This window comes from Nilaparvata lugens, chromosome 13, assembly GCF_014356525.2.
Source record: "Nilaparvata lugens isolate BPH chromosome 13, ASM1435652v1, whole genome shotgun sequence".
NCBI classification, from domain to species: domain Eukaryota; kingdom Metazoa; phylum Arthropoda; class Insecta; order Hemiptera; family Delphacidae; genus Nilaparvata; species Nilaparvata lugens.
Window position 1 is genome coordinate 12,502,005 of NC_052516.1, and position 15,050 is coordinate 12,517,054.

Below are 15,050 nucleotides of genomic sequence, written 5' to 3' on the forward strand. Positions count from 1 at the left end.
TTAATTATAATTGAAATTTCCATATCATATGTTACTATAGAACTATAATCTAGATAGAGTACCTCTTTGAAACAGTTTTTAACTGGCAACTAAATTAATAATTTTGTCAGGTTGGGATTAAGTTGAGTTGACTTTGTTAGGTTGGCACCAAGTTGAAGATTTAAATGCATTTATCGCGGAAAAATTGATTGGGCACTGCTACTTCAATCCTGGGAATATTATATTACTAGCCGTCAGGCTCGCTTGGCTCGCCATATCCGTTTAGCCAGACGTTTAGTCTGGATCCCCGACTGGATTGTCCTAACATATGATAAAAATGCTCAAATGGAAAATGCAGGCGAGCGAAGCGAGCCTGCTGATCTTATTCTTGGACGATCCAGTCGGGGGTCCAGGGGGCGGAGCCTCCTGGCTAGACGGATATGGCGAGCAAAGCGAGCCTGCCGGCTAGTCATTGAATATATGTAGAATTGTGACGATGCAGAAATTCTTTACATGTTGTAAATAATATTGTAAACGAATGAAATTGCAAATAAATGATTTGAATTTGAATATTATCAAGGAAGGAGTTGGCATATACTCGTACATCACACGGTCGGGATAGAAAATACACGATTGACGCATCATCACTAATAAACTAATAAAATTGACATGTAGATTCTGAATTTATCAAGAATGAATTTAGGCTTATTCTAATTGCTATTGAAAAATCTATTGTTATATGAGAATTGAAACAAATTTATCAAATTTTTATATTATAAGTTCTCGCAGCAATAAAAGCCCAACCAAACAGAGGTTTCTCAAAGTGACTCTGTAGCGTGATTGGTAGCAAGCATGACTCATGAATCAAAGGTTGCGGGTTTGAGACCCAATTTTTATTTTTTATTTTTTTTTTTTTTGCTAAGTAGATGAATCGACTCATGAAACAAAAAACTGGTGTGGCGCACTCACACGACATTCCTAGCCGTTATGGAAATTGATCACCTGACGCTAGTGTTCCCGCGCAAATCAAGTCTACTTTTAAACAAAGTTCTGAGCCAGCTGGTGACAGGACAATAACGCTGGAGACACACGAGGTCTACTATCTCTTCATAGTGAATCATTTAATAGAATCAACAGTTGCCAACAGCTTGCAATTATTGGATAATCACATTTTCTCGAATTTCGAGCTTATTTCCAATTTTAGGTGGAAATGTTACTGAACATTAATTTGTGGAGATTTTCATGCTCAATCTTCTCCACTCGGAAATTTTTTGTTTAAATTGTATCTGAAGCCTGATAATTGGGAATCTAAAATCAAACTTTGCATAGATGGGGCGGAGCTCCTGAAATTTTTACAGATATGGGACTTGTGGCAGTTGATAGAGCTTATCAGTGACTATTTTAGATATAAATTTGATCAAAATCGTTGGAGCCGTTTTCGAGAAAATCGTGAAAAACATTGTTTTTGACAACATTTTCTCCATTTTAGCCGCCATATTGAATTGCATTTGATCGAAATTGATCGTGTCGGATCCTCATATTGTAAGGATCTTAAGTTCCAAATTTCAAGTCATTCCGTTTATTGGGAGATGAGATATCGTGTACACAGACGCACATACACTCATATACACACACACATACAGACCAATACCCAAAACCCACTTTTTTGGACTCAGGGGACCTTGAAACGTATAGAAATTTAGAAATTGGGGTACCTTAATTTTTTCGGAAAGCAATGCTTTCCTTACCTATGGTGATAGGGCAAGGAAAGTAAAAACTGTTTGTACTTTGCCCACCTTACCAATTATACTCTGTAAAAAATAACTTCTGACTTGGAGGAATACGCGGCGCAGAGAAGTGGAGGAGATCAGCCAATCACAGTGATTAATAGAGTCATAGGTGGAAGCACAGTTGCCAATTTGTCAGTCGTCTGACTGCTTTCAGACAGGAAAACTTCGCATGTGTAGCATGAGCACATGAACAGTCGCTAGAAGTTGGAGAACGCTGATATTCTCTGATTGTGATTTGGTTCAGAAAATTGAAATGGACATAACTTAACCTATGTATAATATTTGGACAATTTGAAACTAAATTAGGAAATTGAAAAAGTCGTGGGCAATAGCCTGTTTTTTCTTTACTGATCATTGTAAACTGAGCTCACTTGGTCTCATCATATTACTAATATAAAAAGCCATCTGCTGTTAATGCTGAGGAAGTTCTACTTTTTGAATAAATTTCTCCCTATGAGTGTCCTGAGGCAGCTATATTTTGCACTTGTCGATTCAAAAATCAGCTACGGTATAAATTGTTGGGGCTCCACTTACATTAGTCACTTGAAGCCCTTAATAACTAGACAAAAATCCATAGTTCGTGCCATCAAGAAGGAGGGTAGATATGAACATTCTTTTCCTATCTTTCAGAGTCTCAGATGCTTGCCTCTCAGATATATCTATGTTTTCAAAGTATTGTATATGTTTTATGTTATGTCTGGAAACTGTGGTCATGCGTTGTTCAGGGATGTTCCCAGTTATCAAACTAGGAGAGTGACATCTGATTTACTAAGACTTCCTAAATCGTATACCACTTGTTTCCAGAAATCGTTTGTATTTCTCGGCCCTAAGTTTTTCAACAATATTCCTCTTGAAATTAAGAGAACACAAAATCGACTTGTTTTTAAAACAAAAGTTCTTGGATGGCTTAGAGGTCTTATGCCTGACTATCTAGAGACCTTATTCAATGTGGTTTCTTAGTTAAAATACTCTGTTAATGGTGGCTATGCATTGGCTAAATGAGCTGGAATTGGAGAGTGAGCATGGTTAGTGTGAATGTGTGAGTGATTGGTTGCTAATTTTTCTTTCTTTCTTCTTTTTATATTTTTCTACTTCTCTATAGATTCATAAATTATCAGATATTCATTCCTGCTCGCAGACGTAGAGTTTTGTACTCTCAGCAAGCAGTATTTTTCTATCCAAATTCACAAATTAGTCCTGGTTTAGCATGTTCGAATTCTTGTCTGATGTTATTGTTTAATAAATTAGACTTTTATGTACTTTATAAAATATTAACTTATTACTCTAATATTGTTAAGCTGTATTATTTTTTCTCATAATTTGTAAATATTGTGAATTGGATTGAATAAAATTTGAATTTGAATTTGAATTTTGTATTGTTTGTGCTAACCTAATAAATAAATAAATAAACGCTGGCCGGTTCAGAACGGTACATTAGCGCCTCTGTATCCCTCCCGCTGTATCACTACCTTTCTCTGCTGCGCATGTCCCACCAAGTCGAAAGTTATTTTGTACGGACTATAATTTGTTGCGCATTAATGTCTTTATTGACAGGGCTAATTAATCTATCCAGATTAATGTAGTTCAAGGCCTTACCTTGATTTAATCTACATACATTATCTTTGTTGACATTAATGTCTTTATTGACAGGGCTAATTAATCAACCCAGATTAATGTAGTTTAAGGCCTTACCTTGATTTAATCTACATACATTATCTTTGTTGACATTAATGTCTTTATTGACAGGGCTAATTAATCAACCCAGATGAATGTAGAGAGGCCTTACCTTGATATAATGCTGCATAGGAGAGACGAGGTGTGGTAAGGGCGGTTCACATCGGTACTCAGCGACCAGAGTCACACTGGACGGCGGCTCGGCCGAGACACACGTGTCCTGTCGCGCGACCAAGTCGCCCGCACGCGACTCGACCGCCAGTCGTGCGTCCCATGTGTCCAGCGAGGTGATCACACACTGCGCTGTTTGTTTGTCTGTCTGTGATGCGGCCGCTGTTACACTGGACGCGATCAGAGTCGCTGGCACGTTCACGATCAGCTGACTTCGTCGTAGACAGATGTCCTTGGGTGGGATTGGTAGGGCTCCTGATTCGTAGCTGAAATTTCGAGAATAAAGGTTAAAAAATTGGGAAAAAAGTCGTTAACAAGGTGTGAAAATAGACGGGATTGGAAGGGCTCCTAATTCGTAACTGAAATTTCGAAATAGAGGTTACAAAATTTTGAAAAAAAGTCGTTAATATAGCGTTAAAATAGGCGGAATTGGGAGGCGCCTGATTCATAGCTGAAATTTCGAAAATAGAGGTTACAAAATAGCAACAAAAAAAGTCGTTAACAAAGAGTGAAAATGGTCAGTAGTGGCAAAAAAGATAAAAAAGTTTGAATAGTTCATTTCAACACTTCAGAGATTGGGAGGGCTCCTGATTCATAGCTGAAATTTTGAAAAAGAGGTTACAAAATTGTGAAAAATGTCGTTAACAAGGTGTGAAAATAGGCTGAATTGAGAGGGCTCCAAATTTGTAGCTGAAATTTCGAAAATGGAGGTTGAAAAATTGTAAAAAAAGTCGTTAACGTGTAAAAATAGTCAGAAATGGCAAAATCAATAAAAATAGTTTGAATAGTTCGTTTCAACACTTCAGAGATAGGGAGGATTGTTTCACCTGATAAGTAGCTGAAATTTCGAAAAAAGAAGTTACAGAATTGTGAAAAAAGTCGCTAACAAGGTGTGAAAATGTGCGGGATTGGTAGGGCGCATGATTCGTAGCTGAAATTTTGAAAATAGAGGTTGATATTAAAGAATAAAGAAATTATGATATGATGATATGATGATATGATGATAATTTGTGAAAAAAAAATCGTTAACAAGGAGTGAAAAAGATCAGAAGTGGCAAAAACGATAAAATTTCGAAAATACAGGTTTCAAAATTTCAAAAAAGTCAACAAGGTGTAAAAATAGTCAGAAATGGCAATAGTTCATTTCAACACTTCAGAGATTGGGAGGACTCCTGATTCGTACGGTAACTGCAATTTTTGAAAAAAGAGATTACAAAATTGTGATGAAAGTCGTTAACAAGGAGTGAAAATAATCATAAGTGGAAAAAACGATAAAAATTGTTTGAATAGTTCATTTTGACACTTCAGAGATTGGGAGGACTCCTGATTCGTAGCTGAAATTTCGAAAATGGAGGTTACCAAATTGTGAAATAAAGTCGTTAACTAGGTGTGAAAATAATCAGAAGTGGCAAAAACGATGAAAATATTGTTAGAATAGTTCATTTTGACACTTCACAGATAGGGAGGACTCCTGATTCGTAGCTGAAATTTCTAAATTAGAGGTTACAAAATTGTGAAAAATGTCGTTAACAAGGTGTGAAAATAGGCTGAATTGGGAGGGCTCCTGATTTGTAGCTGAAATTTCGAAAATGGAGGTTGATAATTTGTGAAAAAAAAATCGTTAACAAGAAGTAAAAATGATCAGAATTGCCACTTCTGATCGAATGATAACGATAAAATTTCGAAAAAAGAGGTTACAAAATTTCAAAAAAGTCATTAACAAGATGTAAAAATAGTCAGAAATGGCAATAGTTCATTTCAACACTTCAGAGATTGGCAGGGCTCCTGATTCGTAACTGAATTTTTTGGAAAAAGAGGTTACTAAATTGTGATGAAAGTCATTAACAAGAAGTGAAAATAGTCAAAAGTGGCAAAATCAATGAAAAATTTTTGAATAGTTCATTTTGACACTTCAGAGATTGGGAGGACTCCTGATTCGTAGCTGAAATTTCGAAAATAGAGGTTACCAAATTGTGAATTAAAGTCGTTAACAAGGAGTGAAAATAGTCAGTCATAAGAGGCAAAAACGATAAAAATTGTCTGAATAGTTCATTTTGACACTTCAGAGATTGGAAGGACTCCTGATTAGTAGCTGAAATTTCGAAAAAACGGGTTACAAAATTGTGAAAAAGTCGTTAACAAGGTTTGAAATTAGATGACTTGAAACATAGCTATGTACTATACTATCACAGCTATAATGAAGACGGTAGCAGAAAATTTGCTACTAGTATGTCGTCCTATCAACTATCATTACAACTGATATCTTATTATCTATAACTGACTTTATAACGTAAATAGGTACACGTTTCTTTAGAACGTTTAGGATCCAGGTCCTGTAGCTTTGCCTATCGGCGGAGAGCTACTAAACTACAATACTACCCGTTCAAAAACATCGAACATCTGTAGGGAGCTTCCTCCATCTAGGGATCTAGCTACTCTGGAGCGTATGTTTTTTTAAATGTAGGAATATCACCCCGCGAACCATTTCTTGCCTATATGCCGTTTCAAAGTCACGGAGGCAAAGCGTACTACAACCAGGGGCCTATTTCACAAAGGTACAAGTATTGTTACCAACCATGGTTACGAACAAGTACTTGTAGTTACAAGTTTACAAGTACTCACGTTTCACAAAAATTTATGATCTACAAGTTTACAATTTTACAAGTCTACAAGTACTTCAATAGTAAACATAACCTATTTTCATGATGATTTCCTTTTTTCATCCTTTATAAAGGTTACTTGTACTTTTCAATAATTACTTTGAAAATATTTGAAAGCAATATAATGTTTTTTGTACAGTCTACTTCATTTATTGCTGAATTTGTAACCTACACACTATATGTACTCTGTATATATATAGTAGATGTACTATATATAATGTATACTATATATACTGTGTATATATACTATAGTACACATAACCTATGAGGTATAACACATTAATAACTATTTTGGAAATTTATTAAATTTAATTTCCTGATGCATAGGCTATATTCCAAAATAATGAATTTAGAGGGATATAGGGCATTTTTGATTATTAGAAATATTTATTGAATATTTAAAATCATTTTAATGATCACTTGAAACATAGCTATGTACTATACTATCACAGCTATAATGAAGACGGTAGCAGAAAATTTGCTACTAGTATGTCGTCCTATCAACTATCATTACAACTGATATCTTATTATCTATAACTGACTTTATAACGTAAATAGGTACACGTTTCTTTAGAACGTTTAGGATCCAGGTCCTGTAGCTTTGCCTATCGGCGGAGAGCTACTAAACTACAATACTACCCGTTCAAAAACATCGAACATCTGTAGGGAGCTTCCTCCATCTAGGGATCTAGCTACTCTGGAGCGTATGTTTTTTTAAATGTAGGAATATCACCCCGCGAACCATTTCTTGCCTATATGCCGTTTCAAAGTCACGGAGGCAAAGCGTACTACAACCAGGGGCCTATTTCACAAAGGTACAAGTATTGTTACCAACCATGGTTACGAACAAGTACTTGTAGTTACAAGTTTACAAGTACTCACGTTTCACAAAAATTTATGATCTACAAGTTTACAATTTTACAAGTCTACAAGTACTTCAATAGTAAACATAACCTATTTTCATGATGATTTCCTTTTTTCATCCTTTATAAAGGTTACTTGTACTTTTCAATAATTACTTTGAAAATATTTGAAAGCAATATAATGTTTTTTGTACAGTCTACTTCATTTATTGCTGAATTTGTAACCTACACACTATATGTACTCTGTATATATATAGTAGATGTACTATATATAATGTATACTATATATACTGTGTATATATACTATAGTACACATAACCTATGAGGTATAACACATTAATAACTATTTTGGAAATTTATTAAATTTAATTTCCTGATGCATAGGCTATATTTCCAAAATAATGAATTTTAGAGGGATATAGGGCATTTTTGATTATTAGAAATATTTATTGAATATTTAAAATCATTTTAATGATCACTTGTAAATCCTTTACATAGCTTTCCACCTCGGTAGAAATTCCATAGTTACGAACAAGTAATTTTGACAAAAATTGTTGGCTACAATGAAAATCTTTGTGAAACACTTGTTCGTAACAAGCAAATCACTTGTAAACTTGTAGAAACGCTAGTAATCAGCTGTTCTCCAAAACCATGGTTGGCAACAAGACTTGTAACCTACTTGTACCTTTGTGAAACGGGCCCCAGTGAGTATAGAATGTAATTATATTCCATACTCACTGACTACAACACTAGCTCCGAAAACAAAGCCTTAGTGCATTCGTGTGACGTCAGCGCAGGTAGGGCTCCTACACCAATAAAAACATTAGCAGATATAGATTAACTCCGCCTAATAAAGAGTATTTTCATTTCATTTCATCAGCTGAAACCAACGAATTTTTACTGGTGTAGGAGCCCTACCTGTGCTGACGTCACACGAATGCACTACAGCTTTGTTTACGGAGGTAGTGACTACAATCACCTTCACTAGGGGACAGAAAATATGAATTCAAAATGAATTCAAAAAACCAACAACCTTTAAAAAATTATAAAATTATCATTTTAATTTCGAATTAAATAAATTTCTCTACTCACTCTGGCACAGGTACTGAGAAGGTGGCAATAGTCTCGCTCGGCCATTTTATTGCTTCTGACAATTTTATCTGGTTTGGTTCACCTGGAATAAAAAAAATTAAGTTACCTATTAATCTAAAAAAAACCGGATAACCACCTATTTTTTCCAGCCTCCAGCGTACTGGCATCTCAATTACAGAACAGTAATAAAATGACAATAATTATTGTAATAACGTAATAATTAATCGTAAATTATTCGAACAAAGACTTAACCTATTTTGGACTGTGTGTAACCTATCTAAATTTGGGAGAGGAATAGCAAAAGGACACCTTATTTTTTCTCTCCCTATCATTTTTAATGATGTACTTATTGTATCAATCAATAAAGAATATTACATGCTCATAAAATGATTGTTCACGATGAAATGTTCATTAATGAAAGCTAATTATTAACTAGCTATTAACGATTTAGGCCTAGTTGCACGATAGCCGGTTAAATTTTAATCGTGGTTAATTCCACGTGAACCAATCAGAGAAGCCGTTTTTCAAAAACGCCTTCTATTGGTTCTTGTAAAGTCAATCACGAGACCTAAGGGTGTTCTCGCCCTTCTGTAATGAGACCTATAAATTGAAAATGACTTAAGGGTTTTGAATCAAGGATGATTGATTGATTGATTGAGTACTTTATTTATGTAGATTACAAAATATACTGGCTTATACACTTATATAAAATAGCTTACAATACAGCAAAATTATAGATGAATAACATTATATAGACTAAGAAAATAATTATTGAACTGTATATGATACGAAAAAAGCAATTTGTAATAACTAAAGATAATATTGTTATGCATCTACATAAATTGGCGGAGCTTAGGACATATCAATGTCCATTCTTCGGAAAGAATATCCTTCCCACTAACTCTCTACCAAAAGGTAGAGACAAAATGACAGAGACAAGTAGGCCTAACTACGATAAGGTTATGATCGCATTGGATGCGTGTATGTGCAAGAGCACTTCAGATCATTCAGGAGCCGAGAAAAAATCTGGAGAGAATCATAGATCTCATTATGACTTGACTGCAGCCTGTAGCTGCTCACACTGACTTAACTCACTGAACGAGCGAGTCAGCGAATCAGCGAGTGCACGCGTTCAGTGTGAGTATTTCTATTGCTCTCTCCTCATTTTGTTTCTCATCTGCCGGGGTATAACGTGGACCTCACTATAATTTTAGAAAACAATATTGTTCATTACAAACTCACCATCAAAATTCAAATCCTCGCATCCATGAATTAGTATCCTCAGAGGAAAAGAGATGTAATCCAGTGTAGCATTTGACAGAGAATCCACGTAAATTGTAAATAAATTTGGATATTTGACACCGTCACACTGCAATTTTTTCCTCAAAGTAACCACTCCACTAGTTGGGCCAACTTCAAACAATTTTTTCACCGCCGTAAAACTTTTTTCAGTATTCAACGAATACACCCTCGGAACTTTACTACTTTCCGTTGTGGACGCGTTAAAAATAACTTTTCCCGGTCGATCATTATCCGTTAAAACTAATAAATAGGCTGTACAATACGATATGAACACAATATTTACACCCAAAACAACTAAAAGGAACCTAGGTATTGAGCACATTATATCTAAAAATTATATGAACACTTGTTTTAATAATTAAATGACACAATCTAACGATCACATAGGTTGCTTTTATGAAAATACCTTCGACTGTATTGAAAAATATCGATGTCCATTGAAATTGGTTCCAAGTATGGGGTCATTGCACGATAAATCTGGTTTTAGGTAATTATTTCGAGATAGTTTTGATGTTGCAGTAGGTCACACCATGAAGAAACGTTGTAAAATAAGTTTAAACTAGATGACACAACCAAATTCTTCACCATTTTTGTGTTGAACCACTCATAATCTCAGTAAAAACCCCAAAAACACTTGTTTTTATAACCTGTCTCGGCAGATGTAAACATTCACACACACTGGATCATCACAGGTTTATCATCACCACACTAGTTAAAAACTGATTACCGCAGTTAATTGTAATCTAATTGAAGCATTAACACTAATCACACACATCAATTACTATGATAATTAGTATAAAAACGGGGATAATGTAAAGCACAGTTCGTATCACATGCACCAGTTATTGATCTGGTAGCCATGTTGAATTCTTCCCTTCACTGGTCAGAGTTCGGAGAAATGGTGGACTGGAGGGCTGGAAGGAGACTGGAGTCCTGTCGAAGATATAGAGAGGATGCTCACAAGGAAACAGTCAAAGATGTCCTCTATCCTGAACGTGTGTCAAGTATGGTACCGTAGTAGTTTTTTATTGAAGATTGGATGGTTTACCTTGCTCTAGAAGGGTCTAATTAAAAACTTGACAAACTGAAATCTTGAAGAATTTGAAATAGGTCTATAACCACCCTCGGTGAATGAAGAATCTATATGCGAAATCTATGCGAAATTTCAAGTTAATCAGTTGAGTAGTTTCAGATGTGATGATGCGTCATTCGTGAATTTCCCATCCCGTACGTGATTTCCCAGCCAGCTCTTTCATTTATCATATTATAGACTAGAAATAGGCCTATAACCACCCTCGTTGAATAAAGAATCTATATGCGAAATTTCAAGTTAATTTTAAGTTGAGTAGTTGAGACGTGATGATGCGTCATTCGTGAATTTTCTATCCCGTACGTGATTTCCCAGCCAGCTCTTTCATTTATCATATTATAGACTAGAAATAGGCCTATAATCATCCTCGGTGAATGAAGAATCTATATGGAAAATTCAAGTTAATGAGTTGAGTAGTTGAGACGTGATGATGCGTCATTCGTGAACTTCCTATCCCGTATGTGTATAAGCCAGTTCTTTACTTTACCATTATTATAGACTAGAAATAGGCCTATAACCACCCTTGGTAAATTATAAATCTATGTGCAAAAATTCAATTAAATCAGTCCAGTATATGGTTCAGACGTGATGATGAGTCATCCGTGAATTTCCTATCCCCCGTACGTGTATAAGCCACTTCTCTCCTTTATTATATAGACTAGAAATAGGCCTATAACCACCCTCGGTGAATTAAGAATCTATATGCGAAATTTCAATTAAATCAGTCCAGTACCGTATATAGTTCAGACGTGATGATGCGTCATTCGTGAATTTCCTATCCCGTACGTATATAAGCTAGTTCTTTCCTTTATTATATTATAGACTAGAAATAGGCCTATAACCACCCTCGGTGAAATAAGAATCTATAAGGAAAATTTCAAGTAGATCAGTCCAGTATATAGTTCAGACGTGATGATGCGTCATTCGTGAATTTTCTATCCCGTACGTATATAAGCCAATTCTTTCCTTTATTATATTATAGACTAGAAATAGGCCTATAATCATCCTCGGTAAATGATAATAAGGGATACCTACAGTTACTATATTATCAAATATAATAAGATAGATAGAAATAGAGTAACTAAGTTTATATAGTGACTGTAATAAGGGGTATGTTTCATAGAAATTTATAACCGCGTGAAAACTCTTATAGAAGAAAGGCTTCCAACTTCACATTAAATACGAATTTATCACATAAATTGTTGTACCTATACCGGTATCTTTACGTCTTAACTCTGGTTTTAGGTAATTATTTCGAGATAGTTTTGATGTTGCAGTAGGTCACACCATGAAGAAACGTTGTAAAATAAGTTTAAACTAGATGACACAACTAAATTCTTCACCATTTTTGTGTTGAACCACTCATAATCTCACTAAAACCCCTAGAAACACTTGTTTTTATAACCTGTCTCGGCAGATGTAAACATTCACACACACTGGATCATCACAGGTTTATCATCTCCACACTTGTTAAAAATTGATTACCACATTTAATTGTAATCTAATTAAAGCATTAACACTAATCACACACATCAATTACTATGATAATTAGTATAAAAACGGGGATAATGTAAAGCACAGTTCATATCACATGCACCAGTTATTGATCTGGTAGCCATGTTGAATTCTTCCCTTCACTGGTCAGAGTCAGAGTTCGGAGAAATGATGGACTGGAGGGCTGGAAGGAGACTGGAGTCCTGTCAAGATATAGAGAGGATGCTCACAAGGAAACAGTCAAAGATGTCCTCTATCCTGAACGTGTGTCAAGTATGGTACCGTAATAGTTTTTTATTGAAGATTGGAAGGTTTATCTTGCTCTACAAGGGTCTTGACAAACCGAAATCTTGAAGGATTCAAAATAGGTCTATAACCACCCTCGGTGAATAAAGAATCTATAAGCGAAATTTCAAGTTAATCAGTTGAGTAGTTGAGACGTGATGATGAGTCATTCGTGAATTTCCTATTCCGTACATAAGCCATAATATAATAGATATAAGAGGGTAATAAGGGATACAGTTACTATATTATCAAAGATATAGAGTAACTAAGTTTATAAAGTGACTGTAATAAGGGATATGTTTTATAGAAGTTTTTCAACTTCACTCGAAATACGAATTTATTACACAGTTAGTTGTACCAATATCGGTATCTTTACGTCTTAACTCTAGACGAGAGAAGCCCAGCTTTTCAATGAATCTCTGCCATTTCATTTTTAAAAATTCAGGGGGTCCATACAGGATTTTAATCCCGGAACAGACTATACAGAGTGTACCGCGAAAGGTGTGACAGCCAAAGACCATGGATTCTTTATGGAATTTGCAACAAAACATGACCAGTGAAATTTTCTTATGTGGCTTGATCAATCTATAAAGCATTTCGTTTCTGAAAAAGGAAAATGAAATCAATTTTCAATCATAAATTTAATATCCTATTTCAAAAATCTGGTGTGGCGCACTCACACAACTTTCCTTGCCGTTATGAAAATTGATCACCTGACGCTAGTGTTCCCGCGCATCTCAAGTCTACTATTCAAAGATTTGAGCTAGCTGCTGACAGGGCAATAACGCTGGAGACACACGAGCTCTGCAATCTCTTCGTAGTGAATCATTTAATAGAATCAACAGTTGCCAACAGTTTGCAATTGGATAATCACATTTTCTCGAATTTCGAGCTTATTTTTTAATTTTAGGTGAAAATGTTACTGAACATTAATTGTTGAGATTCTCATGCTCAATCTTTTCCACTTGAAATTTTTTGTTTAAGTTGTATCTGAAGTCTGATAATTGAGAATCTGAAATGAAACTTAGTTTTCAAGATCTATAGAACTTTCTATATTTATGAAATAGGCATACTTACCGTCATTAGAACGTTAAATAACTAGAAAACCATCAGCCAAAATCTAATTATAATGATATGATTAAAAAGAGGAAGAAATTTCCTATAAGACTCGTATAATTTGTTCCTCTGTTTGACGTCTTTAAAGTTTTTATGAGCGATCAAATTTGAAAATAAGCTCGGAATTCGAGAAAATGTTATTATTTCAAATACAAAGTGTTGGCAACTGTTGATTCTATTGAATCATTCACTATGAAGAGATGGCAAACTTCGTGTGTCTCCAGCCTTATTGTCCTGTCACCAGCTGGCTGAGATCTTAAAATAGTAGACTTGAGATGCGCGGGAACACTAGCGTCAGGTGATAAATTTTCATAACGGCAAGGAAAGTTGTGTGAGTGCGCCACACCAGATTTTTATTTTTCGCGAAGCTATGTGACGCTGGTAGTCTCTCATACTGTGCCGTTCTTATACACTCCCCCGGCGAAACCGGATAATAATAATATAATCACTTTTTGCTTTTAGAAAAAACGACTAGCAGTCAGATATTTTACAATAAATGAATTAATCACTCACTGTACAACGAGATCTTTCGGCAGTTCCGCCATCTTCTTGGTGGAGCTTAATAATAAGCAGCTCGTGATGGAAAACAACATTGAAGAATAATATAATTTTATTATTATAAAATAATAGACAGTAGTTGACAGTAATCGACCTGATTTAACAAAGAATTGACTTGAAATCGGAACATATAAACTAACTATACCATGAGATATCTTCTTATGCTATCTTTTCTCTAAGATAGGCCTATAACATAGGTACAGGAGAGGCCTTAGTCGAGTGGATCAGATGCTGGCTTTATGATTCAGAGGCCCGGGTTCAAATCCCGGCCCGGGCAAGATATTTATCTCGGGCCATTCCCGTGTTTCAGATGGACACGTTAAGTCGTCGGTCCCGACTGCCTAAAAAGCAGTCGTTAGGTCATGTCAGAGGCCCTGAAATTGATCAGTTGCGACCTGAAAACTCTGACACCAGACTTGAGCCAGCCAGGTCACACAATATTATTATTATTATTATCCACTGATTGATTATATCAATGTACTATTTCTATGGGTTTTTTAATATAATGTAAAACTTGACTCCTCCAGTCAAACCTTCTTTAGAAGGTTTTGGAGAATTTATATTTCGTCTGGTTTATAATTTTTGAAATTTTCCACTGAAAAGGAATTTGTCTTATCTTCTGTCATTCTTGCTTTTTTTATTATTGTTCATTTGTTTTGTTTGTAAGATTTCTTTTTATAAGTATATTTTTCATTTTTGTTTGTTATATTTTCTATAATAAACTCCCTTCTACTGGGGGTACCAGGACGAAGGAAAAAGGAAAAGGAATTATTATTAACATAGGTACATCATGTTCCAAACTCTATCATCCTTCTGCTTCTGCAATCAACATTCCATACTTCTTTTCACTTCAAGCTGTCAGGTTTTCTTACAAACAACACCAAGCTGCGTATTCAGCCAATGCTGCGACACAATGAACTGTATCTAACAGTACCACTATTGTGGTAACCCTCTGTATCATTTCGTGAGGCAACGG

General features: G+C 35.2%; 1 protein-coding gene across 1 annotated transcript in view; it reads right to left on the reverse strand.

The window, feature by feature from the left end:
- The window catches only part of LOC111059010 (protocadherin-like wing polarity protein stan), an 84,649-nt gene extending 74,145 nt beyond the window's left edge, over nt 1-10,504 (reverse strand). The window contains 3 exon segments of the mRNA XM_039439842.1: nt 3,556-3,880; nt 8,230-8,311; nt 9,472-10,504. Of these exon segments, the coding sequence (XP_039295776.1) occupies nt 3,556-3,880; nt 8,230-8,311; nt 9,472-9,853 (789 nt within the window). The 5' untranslated portion in view covers nt 9,854-10,504.
- Between the last annotated feature and the right edge of the window lie 4,546 nt (nt 10,505-15,050).